The sequence below is a fragment of the Rousettus aegyptiacus genome, unplaced genomic scaffold (assembly GCF_014176215.1).
Source record: "Rousettus aegyptiacus isolate mRouAeg1 unplaced genomic scaffold, mRouAeg1.p scaffold_m13_p_1, whole genome shotgun sequence".
Lineage (NCBI taxonomy): Eukaryota > Metazoa > Chordata > Mammalia > Chiroptera > Pteropodidae > Rousettus > Rousettus aegyptiacus.
In genome coordinates, this window is record NW_023416284.1 from 29,212,683 (window position 1) to 29,232,346 (window position 19,664).

General features: G+C 45.8%; 1 protein-coding gene across 2 annotated transcripts; it reads left to right on the top strand.

Moving 5' to 3' along the window:
- The first annotated feature begins 396 nt into the window (after positions 1-396).
- KIF2C (kinesin family member 2C) lies at positions 397-16,731 on the top strand. 2 transcript variants are annotated; one of them, XM_016123505.2, is made up of 21 exons: positions 398-581; positions 1,393-1,487; positions 3,884-3,985; positions 4,143-4,191; positions 5,770-5,892; positions 6,907-7,029; positions 7,577-7,677; positions 8,292-8,387; positions 8,857-8,911; positions 8,999-9,161; positions 10,211-10,301; positions 10,566-10,629; positions 10,707-10,798; positions 11,563-11,705; positions 12,479-12,683; positions 12,793-12,903; positions 13,561-13,628; positions 13,979-14,084; positions 14,182-14,295; positions 15,787-15,910; positions 16,038-16,731. In XM_016123505.2, the coding sequence occupies exons 1-21, from the start codon at positions 518-520 to the stop codon at positions 16,118-16,120; spliced, it is 2,172 nt and encodes a 723-aa protein (XP_015978991.2). In that variant the 5' UTR covers positions 398-517; the 3' UTR covers positions 16,121-16,731. The 2 variants fall into 2 exon arrangements, with proteins under 2 accessions (XP_015978992.2, XP_015978991.2); XM_016123506.2 differs by lacking the exon at positions 6,907-7,029 and having other exon boundaries at positions 397-581; positions 16,038-16,711.
- The last annotated feature ends 2,933 nt before the right edge of the window (positions 16,732-19,664 follow it).

A 19,664-nucleotide genomic window follows, 5' to 3' on the forward strand; every position in this document is an offset into this window, starting at 1 on the left:
CTCCGCGAGGGAGGAAACATGCTCCCCACTGTGCGAAAAAGGAAACTGAAGGTCAAGTTTTCAACCTGTCCGCGGACACCAAGCTAATAACTGAAGGAGTCGGGATTCGAACTCATGTCTGCAGGACCCCAGAGCCCTCAGCCAAACACCACGCTGAAGCTCCTCAGTTCAGGGGAACCCAGCGACACACAAGAGTCATTGCTAAAACCCCAGGAACCGGAACACTCCGTTCCCTCAGGCTGCGGAAGTTCCCAGCAGTCCCTGCGCTCAAGAGTGGGGCCGGCAGAGTGGGCGGTCCCAGGCCCTGGAAGAGCGACCGGAAGACCAACCGGAGACTACGTATCCCGAAAGGCTTCGCGGAGCGCCACTGACTGGCGGAAGCGAAGCCGGCGACAGCGTGATGACGCTTCAGGGACGCTAGCGCGCGGGATTTAAACTGCGGCGGTTTGCGCGGCGTTAAAACTTCGTAGGGTTAGCAGAGTTGTAGTTTCTTTCTGGCGCACCTACCGGTTTCTTAATGGATTCGTCGCTTCAGGCCCGCTTGTTTCCCGGTCTCGCCATCAAGATCCAGCGCAGTAATGGTGAGGGGCGGGGTCCTGAGGCCAGGGGCTATGAGATGGCTGAAATTACTGTCCCTCCCCAAACGGCAGAGGGCCTGAGATACTGTTGGGGAACACCCCCACCGCGGGTCCGGGTCTCTGCACTGGCAACTGGTCTTCCTTGCTCCCGGCCAAGAGCCTCTACACTGGCAGTGGGCCCCCTCGCTGTCCTTTGGGAGTAGGCGGGGCTCCGCATCAGTGGACATCCCAGCGAAGTTAGGGTCGCCAGTTTCACTTCCCCTCCAAAATTCTCCCCTGAACCTGCCTGCTCTTGTAAGGACCTCGGCTCTCTGTAGCATGTCAGGCACTGGGTAGGATTCAGGGTAACGAGACAGAACAGATCCCTGCTTTTCAGGAGCTTGCAGTTCGTTTTTGATTAGCAGGTACTGCAGCTCTGGCGGATCCAATACTCTCGTCAGTAGGAGAATGGTCATACATAACTGTATGGAGTGAGGTAGAGAAACCCGAGGGCGCTAGAGCTTCAATCCTGTGTTGCAGAACAGTTCACCTAAGGCCTAGAGTGACTCCCCTGCTAAACATACCTTCACCCCACTGTAGGCTCTCTATTGAGTGGGACTGAATCCTTAGCCCCTGCAACTTGATTTTAAGACTTGTTCCCTGCCTCCCTCACTATGGGATGTTCTAAGGGTGAAACGCCAGGAGGTTTATTTGCCTTTTAGTGTTAAAAATAAAGAAAAGCAGCTGTCCATTTTTGCAGGTCAACTCTACATTGAGAGTCTCTGAGGAATCCTAAAAATGAAAAAGATGGGTAACTGGTCTTTTCATACTATAGGCTTAATTCACAGTGCCAATGTAAGGACTGTGAACTTGGAGAAAGCTTGTGTTTCAGTGGAATGGACAGAAGGAGGTGCCACAAAGGGCAAAGAGGTAAGTTTTATGAGTGTGCCTCCACCACATGTAACACCTTCCTACCTAAAAGATCTGTGTGAAAATGGAACCTGTGAGAGCCTTGTTTTTGATGCTGTGTTGTCCTTCCTAATTTTAAACATGGTCCTCTTTGGATGCATTGGGATTTTGCTTAATCAAGCCTGTTCTAAATTGAAGCAATCAATAGTTTCTGGTGTGTTTGTAAAAGCAAACTGCAAAGAATCCTAAAATCTTGCTCACCCAAGCTAGCTTCTGAGTGCATATAATAATTTGGGGAGCAAAATTGATAACCTAGTTGAGAAGACAAAATTATGTTTCCAAAACACCAAATAACAGAAGGCAACTTGTGATGAATGGCACAGATAAATAGTGCTAGAGATGGAACTCACTGAGGATGAGCTTGGCTTGGGGTGAGGCAGGAAGGTTTAGCAGATGGCCCACATGGGGACTAGTGAAGAAGCTGGTGCTAGGTCTTTATCTGGCACTAAGAAGTTTGAGTTCTTACTTTGTAGGTAGTGCCCTGTGAGGATTTTGAGAAAAGGAGAGGTGTGACTAAGACGTTTATATTTTAGACGCATCTGGTGAAGAGGTCACCAGGCTAGGAGTATGAAAACCTGGATTCTTGTCTGGCTCTGCCACTACTTTATATGTTCTCAGGCATGTTTCCGCCCCTCTTAGCAATTCAATTTCCTCATCTATAAAATGAGGATGATAATAATATATCCCTCATAGGGTTGTTGTGAGGATTTATTCAACAAATCCTTTTGTACTGGTTCCAAAATACCAAACAGTATATTTGGTTCTGGGGAATACAGAGGCAAATAAGACAGACATGGACCCTCTTTCATGGAGCTTAATGCAATAACACATGTAAAGGACTTGCTTAGTATGGTGACTTATGGTAGATACGGAGATATTTAGATAGTATATTTGAGAAAAGGATTGAATACATTATCTGCCCTTGAATCAAGAGGTTCCTAAAATTTCTTTTAACCAGCTATTAGTAGTTCCTTGTGATTTTTCGTTTGTTGGTTTGTTTTTGTTGTTTGTTTAGAAATACAGCTCTTGTTGGGTCTTACTCCAGCTTTAATATTGCCTGTGGAATAAGGTTCAAAATTCTTAGACATATAAAGCCATTTCAAGATTTGATCCTTATCAACCTTTTTCTTTGTACCACACATAGTATCCTGCGCTAGGGGCAAATGGGACAGCACCTCACTCTGACCATGCCTAAGTGCCCTGCTGCCTTCACACTCTCTTGTTTTTTTCCTCCTAGGATATTCATCAATGTGAGAATCAGTTAATGTCAGAATTAGGGTTAGAACTCTGGTCTCCTATGTCATTTATACTCTTTGTAGTTCAGGAGTTAGAAACGAGGGAAGGTTGCATAATAGGGGAGGGTTGTATAGTAGGGGTCTGTAGCTGTCCAAGAAAAGGGAATAGAAATGTGGTTACTGAAGTACTTGCCAGCTTTCCTATTCCTTGATTCTCTCCTCCTTGTGTCTATCCCATGTTGCTTTGGTGTCTAGCCTGTCGTGCATGTGACTTCACTCCATTAGAATGAGAGCTCACTGAAGCCAAGGGAGATACAGTCTTAATTCATCATTTAATACTTTCTTTCTTCTGCTTTACTTATGCCTAATAAATGTTTTAATAAATATAAGTTGCATAAGTAGGAGGTAAAGCTCTCACCCTGGTGAGAGTTCTCATCCATGCTTCTGCTCTGTTGCATTCTGAAGTACAAATAACCAAGTTGGTGCTATTTCGGTGTGTTTGAACCTGCTGTGAAGTATGCAGATGAAGTTTTGAGTTGTTCCTAGAGATTTCAGGACTCCGGTGATGTAAACCTAGAATTATGACCTCACTGCAGTCATGAGCCAGACACTGTGATTGGGAAGAAGTTTCTGGGCCCATTAGAAAATGTAGCTAGACTTAGGGTTAGGTAGCAGCTCTCGGGAACTTGTCCCTGCCCATAAGATCCTGAAGGGCCCTCCATTTTTACTATCACGGGGACAGTTAGAACTTGTTTCTTCTTCTGTGTTAGCCAACAAGTGGTATTCGGAGCACTGTGCCCAGCAGGACGCCACTGTCCAGCAGAACAGTAGGGGAGCCAAGCGGCCTAGATCTACTGTGGACTACTTGATGGTTTGCCTGCCTGCCTGTCTTCCTCTTCACTTCGTTCTCATCCCTGGCATCTCCCATTAGCTTAGAAATCAGAAACCAATATCCATCTAGATGGTAAACCATGACTAAGGAATAAATATTTATTTTTAGCTATTAGTACTTGGTAGAACTTAAAGTTGGTAGTCTGAATCAAGGGGACGCGTTGGTCGTAGAGATGCAGTTGAATGAACAAGCTGTGTTGTTTCACTGAAACTTTTACTTGGTCCTTGCAGATTGATTTTGATGATGTGGCTGCAATAAACCCAGAACTCTTACAGCTTCTTCCCCTACACCCGAAGGACAATCTGCCCCTGCAGGAGAATGTAACAGTTCAGGTAAGTGCCTGTTATCTGGCTACAGCCAGTGCCCCAGGTGTTCCACTTGACTTGCTGGCTCTTTGCTGGGTTTTCTGGGACTGCCTAGAACTTCAGCACAGCAAATGGGCCTTTGAGAATTGATAAGAGCCATATAATGTGGTGATTTGTTTTTCAGAAACAAAAACGCAGATCAGTCAACTCCAAAATTCCCGCTCCAAAGGAAGGTAAATAGATTTGTTCTGGCTTCTTGTCATGGGGTGCCAGAAATGGTGTTCCTGGGGTTCAGGAAGCTCTGAAGTAGGCTCGTTGCTCCAATTTAACAGCTGGCTTCTATGTGGTCTGAGTTAGTGAGCAGGCTGTGAGAAAAGCTAGGTTTGAGCTATATAGTCGATGGTGCTATAGAGATCTGGGGGTGAGGTGGGGTGGGTGGGATTTGAGCAATGCCCCAAAGTCTAGGAGAAGGTTGGGCTTTCTTTATATAAGTAATCAGCATAAACCTACCTTGACTACAGTAGTCTGTGACCATAGGGTGTGCCTATAGACACAAACTGCCCAAGAAATCCAGCTTATTGTTCAGAGCCAGGTATACCTGCAAGGCCTATCCCAATTCAGAGGTTATCACTGCACTGACCAGATAACTGCTTGGGTGAAGTTTCAGGTTACTGGGGGCCCAAGGTGGAAGGTGATGCAGTTTGCAAGCCTGGGTTGAGCACGAGTGATGTGTTGTGTGCTGGCCCTCTCTTTTTGGCTATACCATAAGAGCCTACAGGAGGGACAGGAGTGGCAGTGGTCTCATTCCACATGCATGACCCCAAAGAATATTGCCACAGCTCCTTTTGATGGAAAAAAAAAAGTCTTAATAAAGGTGCATGCTATTAGATAGTAGAAATGAAATACAAATTACAAATCTTTTGGGAAATCGGAAAATCATAATAATTTATATTCTTTATGAAAGATATGATTATATACAGCTATCAGATCAGACCAAATGTAGGAGACTGAAGAATTCAGTACAAGTTGATCTTTGTTGATCTGACGTTATGTGTTCTATTTCCAAATTTGTGACTTTATAAGTGAATTGTTTCTCTCTTATGGAGGGAAACTATATAGATGGGTAGAAATTGACAAAAAGTAAAATATAACTCAATTATTTCTCTCAATTAAGCGTTCTTTTAAAATTCCAGAAAATCAATGTAGCTGATCCCATGGATTTCTGATGATGTGGCCCAGGCCTGGCTCTGTAAGGCATCTTGAAGCAGTGGGAAAAGCCCAGGCTTTGGATTCTGACAGGCTTGAGTTCACATTCTGGCTATGACACTTATAGTTGAGTGACACTGGGCAAGTTACTTAATTTATGTGAGCCTCAATGTCTTCTTCCATGAGATGGGAATACTGATATTTATTTTATAATGATGTTTTGAGGTGTGGGAAGATTGTTTGTGGAATGGTAGGTGTTGCTCTAAGATTAATAATGCTTTTTTTCAGGGATTAGGTCTGCCTCTTCAGAAATGATTTCAGATTGGCTATAGGTCCCACCATTTACTCAAGAAAGATGCTTTTGAGGGAGATATATTTACCCTCAGGAACTCTCAGATATGCAGAATGTGAACAAATTAGTTTTTGGATCACTAGTACTTAACCTTTCTAGTTTTTCCTTTCCTTGGGCCGAAGGAATGGGAACTTGGTAGGCTCCTTTCTTGGCGGATGGGACCTATCTGACCTCGTATAGAATCTTGGAGGGTTGCCCCCATTGGCCTTCCTGATCATACTGCACTGATTGGCTGCTCCTCCCGGTTCCTCAGGTCTCCGAAGCCGCTCTACTCGCATGTCCACTGTCGCAGAGGTTCGCATCACCGCTGAGGAGAATGATATGGAGGTGGAGCTGCCTGCATCTGCTAATTCTCGCAAGCAGTTTTCAGTTCCCGGTGAGTAATGAATCTGTTCTTCCTGTTTGAGGCCCTGGAGCAGCATCTCACACATTGCCCTGAACCTGTTCCTAAGATTCTACATTCCCCTGGCTTCTTTACTATTCTGCCCCTGCCCCACTGCTCCCTTATCTGGAAATTATCTCATTTTACTTTTTCAGCTTTATCGAAACAATATAGAGTATATACAGAAAAGTGAATAATCATGGAGTATATGTTCTGAACACACTCAGATCAAACAGCATTACAAGCACCTAAAAATCTTCCTCAGGTGCCCTTCCAGTTACTAAGCCCCCAACGGTACTTATAATCCTGACTTCTGAAAGCATAAATTAGCTTTTTCTCTTTTTGGACTTTGTATGGAAAAATTTTTAAATATCTTTAATTGTCAACTTTTATTAGATATAAAAAAGGATGCAGATTTCATAAGATACACACTCATTACATCTTACATATATCAAATTCAACTCTAATAAAATGAGGGTAAAACAAAAGGGTCACAACTAAACACAAGAAGTAAAAAGTCACAGGTTGTACCTTTATGGGTTGAATCAATATGGTTAGTTGTTGCTCGGGTTCCCATTATTCCCGGCTGTTCAGTCTTTGCTCCTGTTAGCCACCTGGGTTCCAAGGCTTTTGAGAAGTCAGAAAGCTTGGCTTTTCTCCCAGATGAGTAGAAAGGGCTGGCCTAAGAACCCATGTTTGGGTCTAGCCTAAAGCGTTCAGGCCTTTAAAAGCTTTCCCTTTTGTGGCAAAGCTCATACTGAGCAATTCACACATCCTTTTGAGAATTTTTTGACTCCAGGAGCCAGCCCCTGTAGAGATACTGGTTGGGTTCAGGGTGCGGGCTGAGGTAAAGGGGAAAGCCTAAGCTCTGCTCACACTATAGGAACTGGAGCCCTTGCTGAGCTGGTAGTCGGTTGTGCTCCTCCAGGCCCATGACCCACTAGGGCTCAGATGAGCACAGCTGCGATATGCTTGCCTACTTCTCCAATGACTCGTGTTCCCCCTCAGCTGGCCCCCCTAGGCCTTCCTGCCCTGCAGTGGCTGAAATACCATTGACGATGGTCAGCGAGGAGGTGGAAGAGCAAGTCCATTCCATCCGAGGCAGCTCTTCTGCAAACCCTGTGAACTCAGGTAGACACGCTGAGCTGCCTGCTGTCCTGCCCCTAGAGCAGGACAAGTGGTTACATCCTGTCTCAAACGTGGCCTGCCGGGGCATCTGAGTTCAAACCGTGTTTGTCACATGGGGGTGTGTTTCCTTGTGGCCATGGAGTCAATATTTGCAAGAGGTGACCCCAGCCCTATAAGCTGGCAGGAGCCTTCTAATGTAATGGAGGTGTTGTCATAGCTATAGTCTCCGCTGACCTGAAGAACAGCCCAAAATGACCATTAAGACCAAGCAGGGATGGTCTCACCTCTTCTGGTTGTTGAGAAAGTGCCACAGAGGTACGGGGAGAACTTGGGTTAAACCTGGGGTGCTCGTGTTAGCAAATCTTTACTTTGTGAAGTTGTCCATTCCAAGAGTCACATCTATTTCTTCCTCTCCTTGCATATTGTGATGTGAGAACAAGGGTCTAGAGAAGGCCTAGTTTTGGGTAAGGCCCAGGACTCAGTACAACAGCCAGAGAAGAGCAGGCTGACTAGCCTAGACAAGTAAAAGAATGGGCTTTTCCCCCCCTAGTTCGGAGGAAATCATGTATTGTGAAGGAAATGGAAAAAATGAAGAACAAGCGGGAAGAGAAGAAGGCCCAGAACTCTGAAATGAGAATAAAGCGAGCTCAGGTACCTTTCTTGGGCAAGGGTTTTGGACAGGTATCCTTAACTTAAATGCAACACAGATAGGGTTGGGCCCGCGTAATACTGAGGCTCCAATTCTGATATCTGGGAAGTTTGACTGGTGTCTCATCAGGATTCAGAGAACAAATAAGTCCCATATTTTTCTGAAGTCCCCAAATTGAGGACTACTTCATGCCGATTGTCTTGCAGGCATGCTCATCATGTAGTTCAGTGGCCAGCAGGGCTGCTGGGTACAGTTGCCTGCCTTCCGCCGACCCAACCGTGTACATGTGGTGGAGGTGCTGCAGTGGAGTTCCGATTTGGGGCATTTCCCCTTAGTTGGGTTACTTGCTCTGGGGAATCCAAGCCCCTCTGATCTTCTAAGATGTGGGAGAGTGGCCCTTGCACCAGTTCCTAAGGTCCTTTGCCAATCTCTATTCCCAGGGCTTTGTTCCTGGGTTCTCAGCCTGGAGCCAGTGTGGGAGGAAGTGAGGTCATGTAGGGGCTTTGTCAACTGATAGGCTGTATGCATATAAAGAAATGTTGCTTCTGCTTAGCACTGAGGTCTCATAGCACTTAGATCTTAGCAGTCAGTTCCGTTTTGCTTTTGTCCCAAACAGGAGTATGACAACAGCTTTCCAAACTGGGAATTTGCCCGGATGATTAAAGAATTTCGGGCTACTTTGGATTGTCATCCACTTACTATGACTGATCCTGTAAGTAAACCCAAGGGCTTCTTTCTACCTTTCCTTCCTGAGTAGTTAGTTGTATAGTTAAGAGACAGAACACTTCCCTTTAAGGTTGTGAGAGCATTCAGGAATCTTCACTCACCCATGCGAGTTTTTTTTTAACTATCCTTTGGCGGGCTAGAGCTAGTGAGGCCTGCATGGGAGAGTCTTTACAAACTCCCCACCCACCCCAATTTCATAGGTTGGCCAGACTCTTACTAATCATGAAAATGTGCTGAAACTTCATGAGGGCAGCAGAGTGAGAAAACTGGGGAGAAAATTCCGAGCTACGCTCTTATGTTGTAGAGTAACTAATGGGGAAGGTCGGGTCCTAGTGTTAGATCTTGGCCCCTGACTGCGCCAGATATGGGGTTAGAAGGGAGGGGGTTCTGAATAAGCTTTCTTTCAATACTGCCCTCACTTTTTGTTGATTGGTTGTCTTCTCATCCTCTTGAAGATCGAAGAGCACAGGATATGTGTTTGTGTTAGGAAACGCCCGCTAAATAAACAAGGTAAACTTCATTCTGTCAGAAAGAGGCTTTGGACCGACAGAGGGTTCTTGTGTCCAGAGACCATCTGAAAATATTCTCCTTCTGCAGAATTGACCAAGAAAGAAATTGATGTGATTTCCGTTCCTAGCAAATGTCTCCTTTTTGTACATGAGCCTAAGTTAAAAGTGGACTTAACAAAGTATCTGGAGAACCAAGCATTCTGCTTTGACTTCGCATTCGATGAAACAGCTTCAAATGAAGTTGTCTATAGGTTAGTCCCTTGCCTCTTTTTGTTCCTCTTCCCTTTGCCCAACCCTGTTGCCCCCTTTTGACTTTTTCATGAACTTCCTATAGGTTCATACATGCTGAACTCTGAAGCCCTTCCTGGCCTCCTCTCATGTTTTCTTTGGATCAGCTATCACACAGAGCTGGCTCTCACTCTGGCTCCTGGCTTCAGGAAGGCCCCATTTAGGCTGCCATGTGCCATTTTGCAGCTTTAGCGGCCCATCCTTGAGTGGATCAGAAGTGAGGTGTTACCCACTGCACTCTATGAGGCTGGGTTGGACAGGCTCCAGGGATTCTTTCATTGTCTTATGCAGCCACCCCGTTACCCTCTGGACTTAGCACACTCAGCAAATTCTAGGAATGCTCTGTCCAATATAGCACCCAGTAGCCTTATGCGGGCTTTTAAAATAAAAGTTAAGTTAAAAATTCAATTCTTCAGCACATCTCAAGTGCTCGATAGCCACGTGTGGAAGTGGCTACTGTTGGACAGCACAGAAAAGGCATCACAGAAAGTTCTGCTGGACAACACTGCTCTAAAGCAGAAGTTGACAAACTTTGGGGCCAGATTTGGCTCACTATCGCTTTCTGTATTGGCTCTCCAACTAAGAATGTTTTTAAAGGATCATTAAAAAAAGTGCGACAGAACTATGTGGCCCACAAAGCCTCCTACTATAGGATTTCCTCGATCTTTATACTTCCAGTATATCTTATTCTGGAAGTTGGCTGCTAAGCTCAGGCTTTTCTCTTATGTCTCCAGGGGCAGAGGAGGGCCTGATGGCTCAATTAGCATGTATGCCATCAGCTTGCTCTCGGCGGGCCAGTCCAGGCCTCCCCAGTTGGGTAGGAGAATTTCAGATTTGTGAAAAAGTGGGGTTGGGGTCAAGTGGAACCACTTTGCAGGAGAGTAGTGCTAGTGCTTGGAAGGAGGAATTAATAAGGAACCAGGGGTTCTGCAGTCGAAGGGCAGCAGGACCATGTTTCCAGATGCACGTTTTGTGGAAAGATAACCACTCTTCTCTGTCTTTTCTCCTGTAGGTTCACAGCAAGGCCACTGGTACACACAATTTTCCAAGGTGGAAAAGCGACCTGTTTTGCATATGGCCAGACGGGAAGTGGCAAGACACATGTGAGTATTTGAGTGTGACAGGTCGTGAGCCTACCCATGTGCAACCCTGGGTCTCTAAAAAAGAAGATAGGTTTTTGCAGAAAGTCCCTTCAGTGCAGGTGCCCCATCACCAGATATGCTTACTGTGTCAGGGGCAGGGAGGGGCCTTAGCAGGTCCATCTAGCCCCCCAGCTTAGGTGTGGCCCACTGTGGTGACGGAGCCAGTAGTGCTCTAGCTTAGGCCAAGGGCCTTTTACCAAGGTCTTTTGCCCCTTCCATTTGCAGACTATGGGTGGAGACCTCTCTGGAAAAGCCCAGAATGCATCCAAAGGGATCTATGCAATGGCCTGTAAGTAGTTGTTCTGGCACAGTGGGGTTGGACACAGAAAGGCAGGTTGCTTACTTAATCCAGGCTCTCTCCCACAGCCCGTGATGTCTTCCTCCTGAAGAATCAGCCCCGCTACCGGAACCTGGGCCTGGAAGTCTATGTGACATTTTTCGAGATTTATAATGGGAAGGTAGCTGGCAGGAAGTCCCTGTTTATACTCTTAGGGCCTCTGAACTTTCTAAAACCTTGAGGTTGACTAGAAATTGTAGAAGCCAAACTGCCTATATGCTGTGAAGCCTTTGGGCTACTCTGCCCTGACATATGGGTGGTGGGGGAGGTTCATCTAATGGTATGATGGTACTGAAACTCAACAAGTATGGCAGATATACTCCTCAGGGCTCCCTCTCAGATGGGAGGTTTGCATTATGTGTGTCCTGTGCTTCCTCAACCCACCTCCTTTGTAACTCTCTTCTTCTGTTCATGCACATTCATTTTCATATCCATCCTCCCTCCCCCACATGTGTATACATATATACACACACTCTATACTCTGTTTTTGCCAAGTTGCCTTCTTCAGAGTGGGCTCTAAATAATAATAGCTAATGTCAATTATTAATATCACATAATGTGCTACGCACTATTCTAAGCACTCGTTTCATTTATCATAATAACACTATAAGGAAATTTTACCATCACTATTCTGCAGCTAAGAAATAAGCCTAGAGTAGTTAAGTACTTACCCAGGCTCACACAGCTAATAAAGTAGCAGAGTCGCATCAAACCAAGGTAGACCAGTTCAGAACTCAAGTTTACTGCCCTCTGCTAATCTACCCAGCTGATCTTTTCTCTGCATTGCTGCCAGCACTTGTCTAAGCCGAGACAGGCTCTAAAGGAGGATTCAGGTGGGGTGCCTGGCACCTGATGGCCTTAGTTTTGTTTCCCTGCCTGGCACAGCTGTTTGACCTGCTCAACAAGAAGGCCAAACTGCGCGTGCTGGAGGACGGCAAACAGCAGGTGCAGGTGGTGGGGCTGCAGGAACACCTGGTTACCTGTGCTGATGATGTCATCAAGATGATCGACATAGGCAGTGCTTGCAGGTAGGAATTCTGGTGAGGGGAAGGGGCCACCTTCTAATGCCTAGTTAGAAGGTGACAGAGACTAGCTATGAGCCTTTGTGTTTCCACAGAGCCCTGCTTGGGAGGGCTGTACAGGCCTCTACAATAAGGGATCTGTCTTAGTGGGCCAGATGACCCAGGGCCACAGGTTCATCAGGAACAAGTCAAAGGGTCTTAAATCTAAGCAAGGCAGGCTTTATTCCCAGACCGTTAACCCAAAGGCATGCTTCCTGACTTCGCTGGTTTCTCTTTTGTGTTCTTTCCTCTATGATGGGAGATTGGAGGCCTGGGTCTGTTCTGGGCTGGAAGTGATGGGGCCATAGCTCCTCTGTAGCAGTGCGAAACACTCTTCTTCCAGGGCCCTAGGCGTGGTACAGTGGAGTGCTGGGCAGTTTATGGAGGCCCAGGGAGCAAGCTGCCCTCTGCAGTGCCCTCAAGTTTTGCCAAATGGTCCATAACAACCCCTCCATCCTCATGTCCCCTGCAACAGAGGCAACTCATCTTTCCCCATGTCCTTCTGGGCCCCCAGGCAGGTCTGTCCAATCCCCTTGCACAGAATCCACTACTTTGGATACTAGGAAAACACTAGGTACAGGGCTAAAGGGAGAATTGCTATCCTGAGAGGGCAGAAATCTGGGACGAAAAGCCCTGACCTGTGTCCCTCTTACCAAAGAATTCACTGCTGTGGACTGGGGTGCCATGGTGGCTGGTGACTTTAGAAGCTCATAGCGTTCCTTTGCCCTCCTTTGCCACAGGACCTCTGGGCAGACATTTGCCAACTCCAACTCTTCCCGCTCCCACGCCTGCTTCCAGATTCTTCTCCGAGCCAAAGGGAGGGTGCATGGCAAGTTCTCTTTGGTGGATCTGGCAGGGAATGAGCGAGGTGCAGACACTTCTAGTGCTGACCGGCAGACCCGCATGGAAGGCGCAGAAATCAACAAAAGTCTCCTGGCTCTGAAGGTAGCAGGGGCTAGCTAGAGGGGGTTGGCCTAGGGGACTGCTGGTGGAGGGAAGAAGCAGGCAGCATGAGAGGAAGGACGGGACCTCAGTTGTACCTGCTGCCCTGCAGGAGTGCATCAGGGCCTTGGGACAGAACAAGGCTCACACCCCGTTCCGCGAGAGCAAGCTGACACAGGTGCTACGGGACTCCTTTATCGGGGAGAACTCAAGGACCTGCATGGTGAGTGGGGGCACTTTGGAAGGTGGTGCAGGAGAACATTTAGTCCTGTCCTGGGCAAGAGGTCTGGTGCTCTTGGCTGTCTGGGTTTCAAGGCTCTAACTTGACTGGGCTTCACCCCCTGCCTTTTAGCACCAGGCTCCTCTTTGCCTATCCAAGAGAGGAGGAAAGGATGCTCTCCCTTTGCTGTATGTCTTTGCAACTCTCTCTACCATATGGGTTTGGGGGAGGTCTTTTCTCCCTTAACTGGTGTAAAGGAGGCTGCTGAATTCAGAAGGAGGACCTTTAGGGAAGCAGGGAAGGGAAGTCCTCGCCTCTGTGGCTTCCCTCAGATTCTTTGGCTCCCAGCCTAGTAGGAAAGGGCTATGGTCTTGACAGCAGGAGACACAGAGCCTCGAGGTGTGACCTTGGTGTGAGGAATGAGTCAGTAAACAGATAAAGAAGCAAGGGGTAATCAGATGTACCTTTAAAGGCAGAGAACCAATTTTTAAGGTGCCTTAATTTGCAGTGCCCATGGAGCAAGTTGCCTGGCAACTTGAGTAGGTGCTTAATGAGCTCTCCCCCCAATACCATATGGGTATCAGTGGCTTGAAGAGACTCTTGGCAGCCTCTCCCCTTGATTCTTGACCTTTAACCACCCATTTTTTTCCTCTCTTACAGATTGCCATGATCTCACCGGGCATAAGCTCCTGTGAATATACTTTAAACACACTAAGATATGCAGACAGGTATCAGCCCCTACAGCCAGGTGGGATGAGAAGGAGAAGAAGGCTGTGGGAGGGGGGAAAGGAATGGCAGTGGTGAAAGAGAAAGATCTCTGGGGCCTCAGTGCCTACTGTGTACTTTTCCATGACTCAGTGAATCTGAGGTTTGGGAGTTCAGACGTGATGCTAGAAGGTCTGTCCCAGTCCCCTTCAGGCCTCGGTGGGGATTCAGTGTGCATGAGCATCTCCTGGGCCAAAGGCAAAGCTGCTACTCCATCCCCTTGCAGCCTTAAGCCTCGCAGTCCAAGTGGTGCAGCATTCTTATGAGTGCCAAGGAGGTTGTTATGGGATCTGAGACTTTTTTGTTTTCTCAGGGTCAAGGAGCTGAGCCCCCACAGTGGGCCCAGTGGGGAACAGCCAACTCAAATGGAAACAGAAGAGATGGAAGCCAGCTCTAACGGGGCCCTGATCACAAGCGATGTAAGGGACAGGGTGGATGGGGTCAGGCAAGACAGAAAGGTGGCTTGCTGAGATGGGAACTGGGCCATACTGTCGTCTCTCCTTTTGGCCCCCTTAGTTCTCCAAGGAAGAGGAAGAACTGTCTTCTCAGATGTCCAGCTTTAATGAAGCCATGACTCAGATCAGGGAACTGGAAGAGAGGGCCATGGAAGAGCTCAAGGAAATTATACAGGTGGGGAGCTGGCCCTGGACGGGGAAGGACTGGGTACCCACCCTAGCACAGGCTCTCCACTGTGATCAGCATCACTCCTTGAACGTGACCTGGGCTCTGCTCCCATAAGTCTTCAGGTTGGCACTGCACGAGGCAGCTCTCTACGCTAGCATTCTTTAATTCTCTACCTAGCCATCCAGCTGTTCTATGGCAGCTAATTACCACACCCCCTTCTTCAGTCTGGCACACAGGCCATCCTCCATCCTCCTAGCTGGAGCTAGTCTCTCCTGCATGTTCCTGATTGAGGGTTTTGGAGGGTGATTTATATGCAAGGACCTTATCTTGTTATATTCATTGAATGTTCTGTGAGTACTTTCTATATGTCATCTTCTATGCTGAGAACAAGGACCAAAAAACTTGAAGTATGGATAGGATGCCCTAAAGTAAGATTGATCAATTCTGATTCTTCTATTTATAAGCCAGTTTCCTTTGGAAGTCATTTACCTTCACTGGGTCTCAGCTTTTTCATCCCTAAAATGAGTAAGACAGGATAGTTTTGTCTGAGAATTAAATAACATGCTTTTAAAACACTTAGCAGTGTCCAGCATGTGGTTAGTGTTTAGTAAGTGGTAGATGCTAGTACTGCCATGATCCCTACTCTGGAAGAACAGATGTTGGGGGAACCCCGAAAGTATATCCTAACAATGGGGTGCTCAGTGCAAAGCAGAAAGGATGAGCTTGGGGCACTTAGAAGTGAGGAGAGAATGTCAAGGATAAGTGCTTAAGTATGTCTTCCCTCCCTGGAGTGCTCAGGGGTACAGATGTTTGAAAGGACATGGTACTTTCAGGAAAAATGAGTTCACTCTGCTCAGAGCAAAAGGTGTGAGCAGATGAAGGAGGGAGATTAAGGCTGTGGATCGGTCAGTGGGCACCTGCTGTTAAAGGGTCTTATGGTTCATCCTAGAGACCTGGACTTCATTATGAGGGCAGTGGATGCCTTTGAAAGGAGTTAAGCAGAGTGGCAGCATGGTCATTTCAAAGCTTTGGGTACATCGCTGTGGCAACAGTGTGGAACTTGATTTGGGGATGTGGAGAAATGTGAGTAGAGGCAGTTAAGAGCAGTTAGGAGATTGTTGGAAAATGTTCAAGAGAGATGTTGGTACCTAAACTGAAAGTAGCAATAGTCATGGGATTTGAGTTAGGCCATGAAATTCAAGAACCATTGATTTGGGGGCAAGCAAGGTGAAAGAATAAAGTTGTTTCTGGCTTGAACATCAAGACAGATGACATTCATTTGATGTAGGGGACAGGGACAAGTTCGGGGTAGGGAAGAGGATGAATTCAAGCCAGGGACTTCTGCAGGAGAGGATCAGGAGGCAGGGCGTGGGCCATGCCTGGAGAAATGCCTGGGCCATGCACAGACATCTGCGTTACAGGTGGTAGGGCCCCGGGAATAATTGGCTAAATTGGTTTGGTCATTGTTAAACCGACAAGGTCCTCCCTCCGTTGCAGCAAGGGCCAGGCTGGCTTGAGCTCTCCGAGATGACCGAACAGCCAGACTATGACCTGGAGACCTTTGTGAACAAGGCAGAGTCTGCCCTGTCCCAGCAAGCCAAGCACTTCTCAGCCCTGCGAGGTGGGTGCAGCTGGACAAGTTGTGGCTGGAGGATGGGGCCTCTGAGGATGATGGTAGCTCTGCCCTGCAGGAATGGGGCCTCTGAGATTCCCACTAACACGAGTATGCCACCTCCCCTTCCTTCCAGATGTCATCAAGGCCTTGCGCCTGGCCATGCAGCGGGAAGAGCAGGCCAGCAAACAAATAAACAGCAAGAAACGGCCCCTGTGACGACTGCAAATAAAGATGTTTGGTTTCACACCCAGCCTTTTCACCACCCCACCCCTCCCCGGTGAACTTTCGGGCCCCTAGTGGGTCTATTCAGGGTCTGAGCTGGGACAGAGTTTGGTAAAGGCCAAGTATGGGCACATCAGGGCCAGGGCAGGTAGGGAGAGGATCAGAGTGACACGGGACACTACTTTCCTTTTCTTGAATTGTAGCCCTGAGGGGAGCAAGGATGGGAGGAGGGAGCTTTTAGTTCTCCTGTGTGTTGCCCTTCTCTCCAAGTGGGGAAGGCTCACTGGCGTAGAGTTTGCCCTTGGTCGACATTCTGCCTGTGTGGACTGGCTGCTGGGGGGGGGAAGGTTGCTGGGGTAGCCCTGGCCCTGGGGAGAGGGAAGGAAGGAGCCTTCAGTCCAGCTCTCTGCTGGCTCTGGCCTACCTTCCACACCTTTGGTCTGGGCACTAATATGTCTTGTATTTTAAAAAATGTTTCTGGAACCTCTTCCTTGCTATTTTTTGAGGCCCAAGAGGATCCTCGCTGTTTTCTGTTTTATGTGTTTATACATTGTGTCTAACAATAAAGAAAGAGGAAAAAAATCAGCCTGTTCAGTGGCCTGTGGGAAGGGCCTGGGATGTGTCAACTTTCTGGAACTAAAGATACCGCTGCAACTCTGGGTCGCACTGATTCTGTACAGGAAAGGATCCCATGGGCAACACCAGTTTGGTCTTGAAGTTTGTCAGGTAGACTGAAGGACCAAGCACAGGGCATGGGCAGTTTGGGAACTGAGAAATTCCAGATTCAGTGTCATGGAGTGTGGATTATCTAAATGGTGATGTGCCACTAAAAGGTTTCTGGCCTAGGAGCCACCCAATCACATGTGTTTTAGAAAGGCCTTACTTAGGGAGACAAGTTGGGAGCATCAGGTACGTGGGCTTCTGCAGAAACCCAGAGAAGGGTGGTGTCGAAGAGACCAGGTTCTGGCCCTCTTAAGCCTTGGTTACTTCCTTTGTAAAATAGGGGTTCTCTACCTCACGGTGAGAGAATACATAGATTTGACCATTAAATAACCAAATATATGAGCTGGATTCAGAAATTCAGCCGTATCAGATGTTTGACAGAAATGGCACCAGCTCTGAGGCCTTAAAATACCTAATTTTTCCAGATACCTAATTTTTCCCCTCATCTGTAAAATGAGGCCACCAATACCCACCTCACAGAACTGAAAAGATTAAATGAAAGAATGCCACCATCCCAGACCTGAGATTCTCACCTAGAATATTGTATAAGTCTCTAACTGACCTGCTTGAATTCTTGGCCCCCATTGACCCATTCTCTCCAATCAGCCAGAGAAATCTCTATGTTATTCACTACTTGGAACCCTTCAATAAGGTCCCTTTGCACAAAAGATAATTACTGAATGCCCTACGATAGCCCATTAGGCCCTGCCCAGTCAGCCCCTCTCTACTGGTCCAGTAGGAATGCAATTTGGGCAAAACAGTTTAGAGGCTAAAAACCCAGCTGCAGAAGCCACACTACAAGGTGAGATCCTAACTGACTGCAGAACCTAAAGTGAGTTTAACCTCTATGCTATCTGTGAAATGAGGATAATACTGGTATAGAGTCCTTATGAAAATTGAGTTAATATACACACAGCAGTGAGTAAAATGTCTCACATTTACTAAGTGCTATATAAGTGCTAGCTATTTAAGCATGTAAGGACAAAAGATTTTTGTTGTATTTAATACTGTATTTACAATATCTAGAATATATGGTAAGTACACAATATATATTTTTGAATGAATGAATAAACTGCGTCCTACCACTCTCTCCAACCACACTAGCCTTTATTGCTTGAATATGTCAGGGCTTTTTTTTTTTTTTTTTTTAACAACAGCTTCATTGAGATATAATTCAAGTTATAAAATTAACTCTTTTAAAGTGCACAATTTAGTGGCTTTTAGTATATTCAATACTGGACAACCATCACCATTAATTCCAGAACATTTTAATCACCCAAAAAGATACCTGTACCCATTAGCAGTCACCCCCAATCCTTTTTCCCCCAGCCCTAACCACTAATCTACTTTTCTTTCTCTGTGGACTTGTCTGTTCTAGATATTTCATATTAATGGAATCATACAGTAGGTGGTCTTTTGTGCCTGGCTTCTTTTACTTAAAGCATATGTTTTAAAGGATCATGTTGTAGCATGTATGAGTACTTCATTCCTTTTATGGCCAAATAATATTCCACTGTATGGATATACTACCTTTTGTTTATTCAGCAGTTGAACATTTATTTGGGTTGTTCTCACTTTTTGGCATTACGAATGAATCATTCAGACTATGAACATTCATGCGCAAGTTTTCATCTGAGCGTGTTTTTTATATTCTTGAGTATATTCAAGTCTTTTGCCTATTTTTAAGTTGGATTATCTTTTGTTGACTTTTAAGAGCTCTGTATTGGATACTGTGTGTGTATCAAATATATGATTTGCAAATATTTTCCCTTGATCTGTGGGTTGTCTTTCACTTTCTCAGCAGTGTCCTTTGAAGCACAAAAGCTTTTAATTTTGATGAGTCCAACTTACCTTTTTTCTATTGTTGCTTGTGCTTTTAGTGTCATATCTAAGAATCATTGCCAAATCTAAAACTGAAGACTTATGTTTTTTTATAAGAGTTTTGCGATCTTATATTTACATCACTGATCCATTTTTAGTTAATTTTTGTAAGTGATAGGAGGTAGGAGTCTGAATTCATGTTTTTGCATGTAGATATCCAGCTTTTCCCGCACCATTTGTTGAAAGGACTATTTTTTCCCCGTTGAATTGCCTCAGCACCCTTGCCAAAGATCAATTGACCATAGATGTATGGGGCTGATGTCTGGACTTTAAGTGCTATTTCATTAGTCTATATGTCTATCCTGAGGCCAATACTATATTGTTTAGTTACTGTTAATTTGTAATAAGTTTGAAATCAGGAAGTTTGAGTCCTCCAACTTCATTCAATACTGTTGTGGCTATTTGGGGCCCTTTGCAATTCCATATGAATCTGAGAATCAGCTTTCCCATTTATGCAAAAAGGCTGATGGGATTGCATTGAATCTGTAGATTGTTTTGGGTAGTATTTCCATCTTAACAATATTAAGTCTTCCAATGCATGAACAAAATGTCTTTCCATTTATTCAGTTCTTTAATGTCTTTCAACAATATAGTTTTCAATGTACAAGTCTTTCACCTCCTTAGTTAATTTCCTAGCTATTTCATTCTTTTGTATGCTATTACAAAAGGAATTATTTTGCTTAGTTTCCTTTTCAGATTGTTCATTGCTGGTGTACAGAAACACAGCTGATTTGTGGGTATTAATCTTATACCTTGCAACTTTGATGAATTTATTAACTCTAATAGTTTTGGGGGATTTGTTTGTTTGTTTTTTGTAGATTCTTTGGGATTTTTTATATAAAGGATCGTATCATCTGTGAATAGATAGTTTGACCTCTTCCCTTCCAATCCTTTTGTTTCTTGTCTAGTTGTCCTGGATAGAATACCAGGTTTC

What these genes read in the sequence shown, in the direction of transcription:
- KIF2C (XM_016123505.2), top strand. Translation starts at nt 518, where the DNA reads ATGGATTCGTCGCTTCAGGCCCGCTTGTTTCCCGGTCTCGCCATCAAG. An exon ending in AGCTCAAGGAAATTATACAG is followed by an intron (nt 14,296 to 15,786) that starts GTGGGGAGCTGG and finishes CCTCCGTTGCAG; the next exon opens with CAAGGGCCAGGCTGGCTTGA. An exon ending in GCACTTCTCAGCCCTGCGAG is followed by an intron (nt 15,911 to 16,037) that starts GTGGGTGCAGCT and finishes CCTTCCTTCCAG; the next exon opens with ATGTCATCAAGGCCTTGCGC.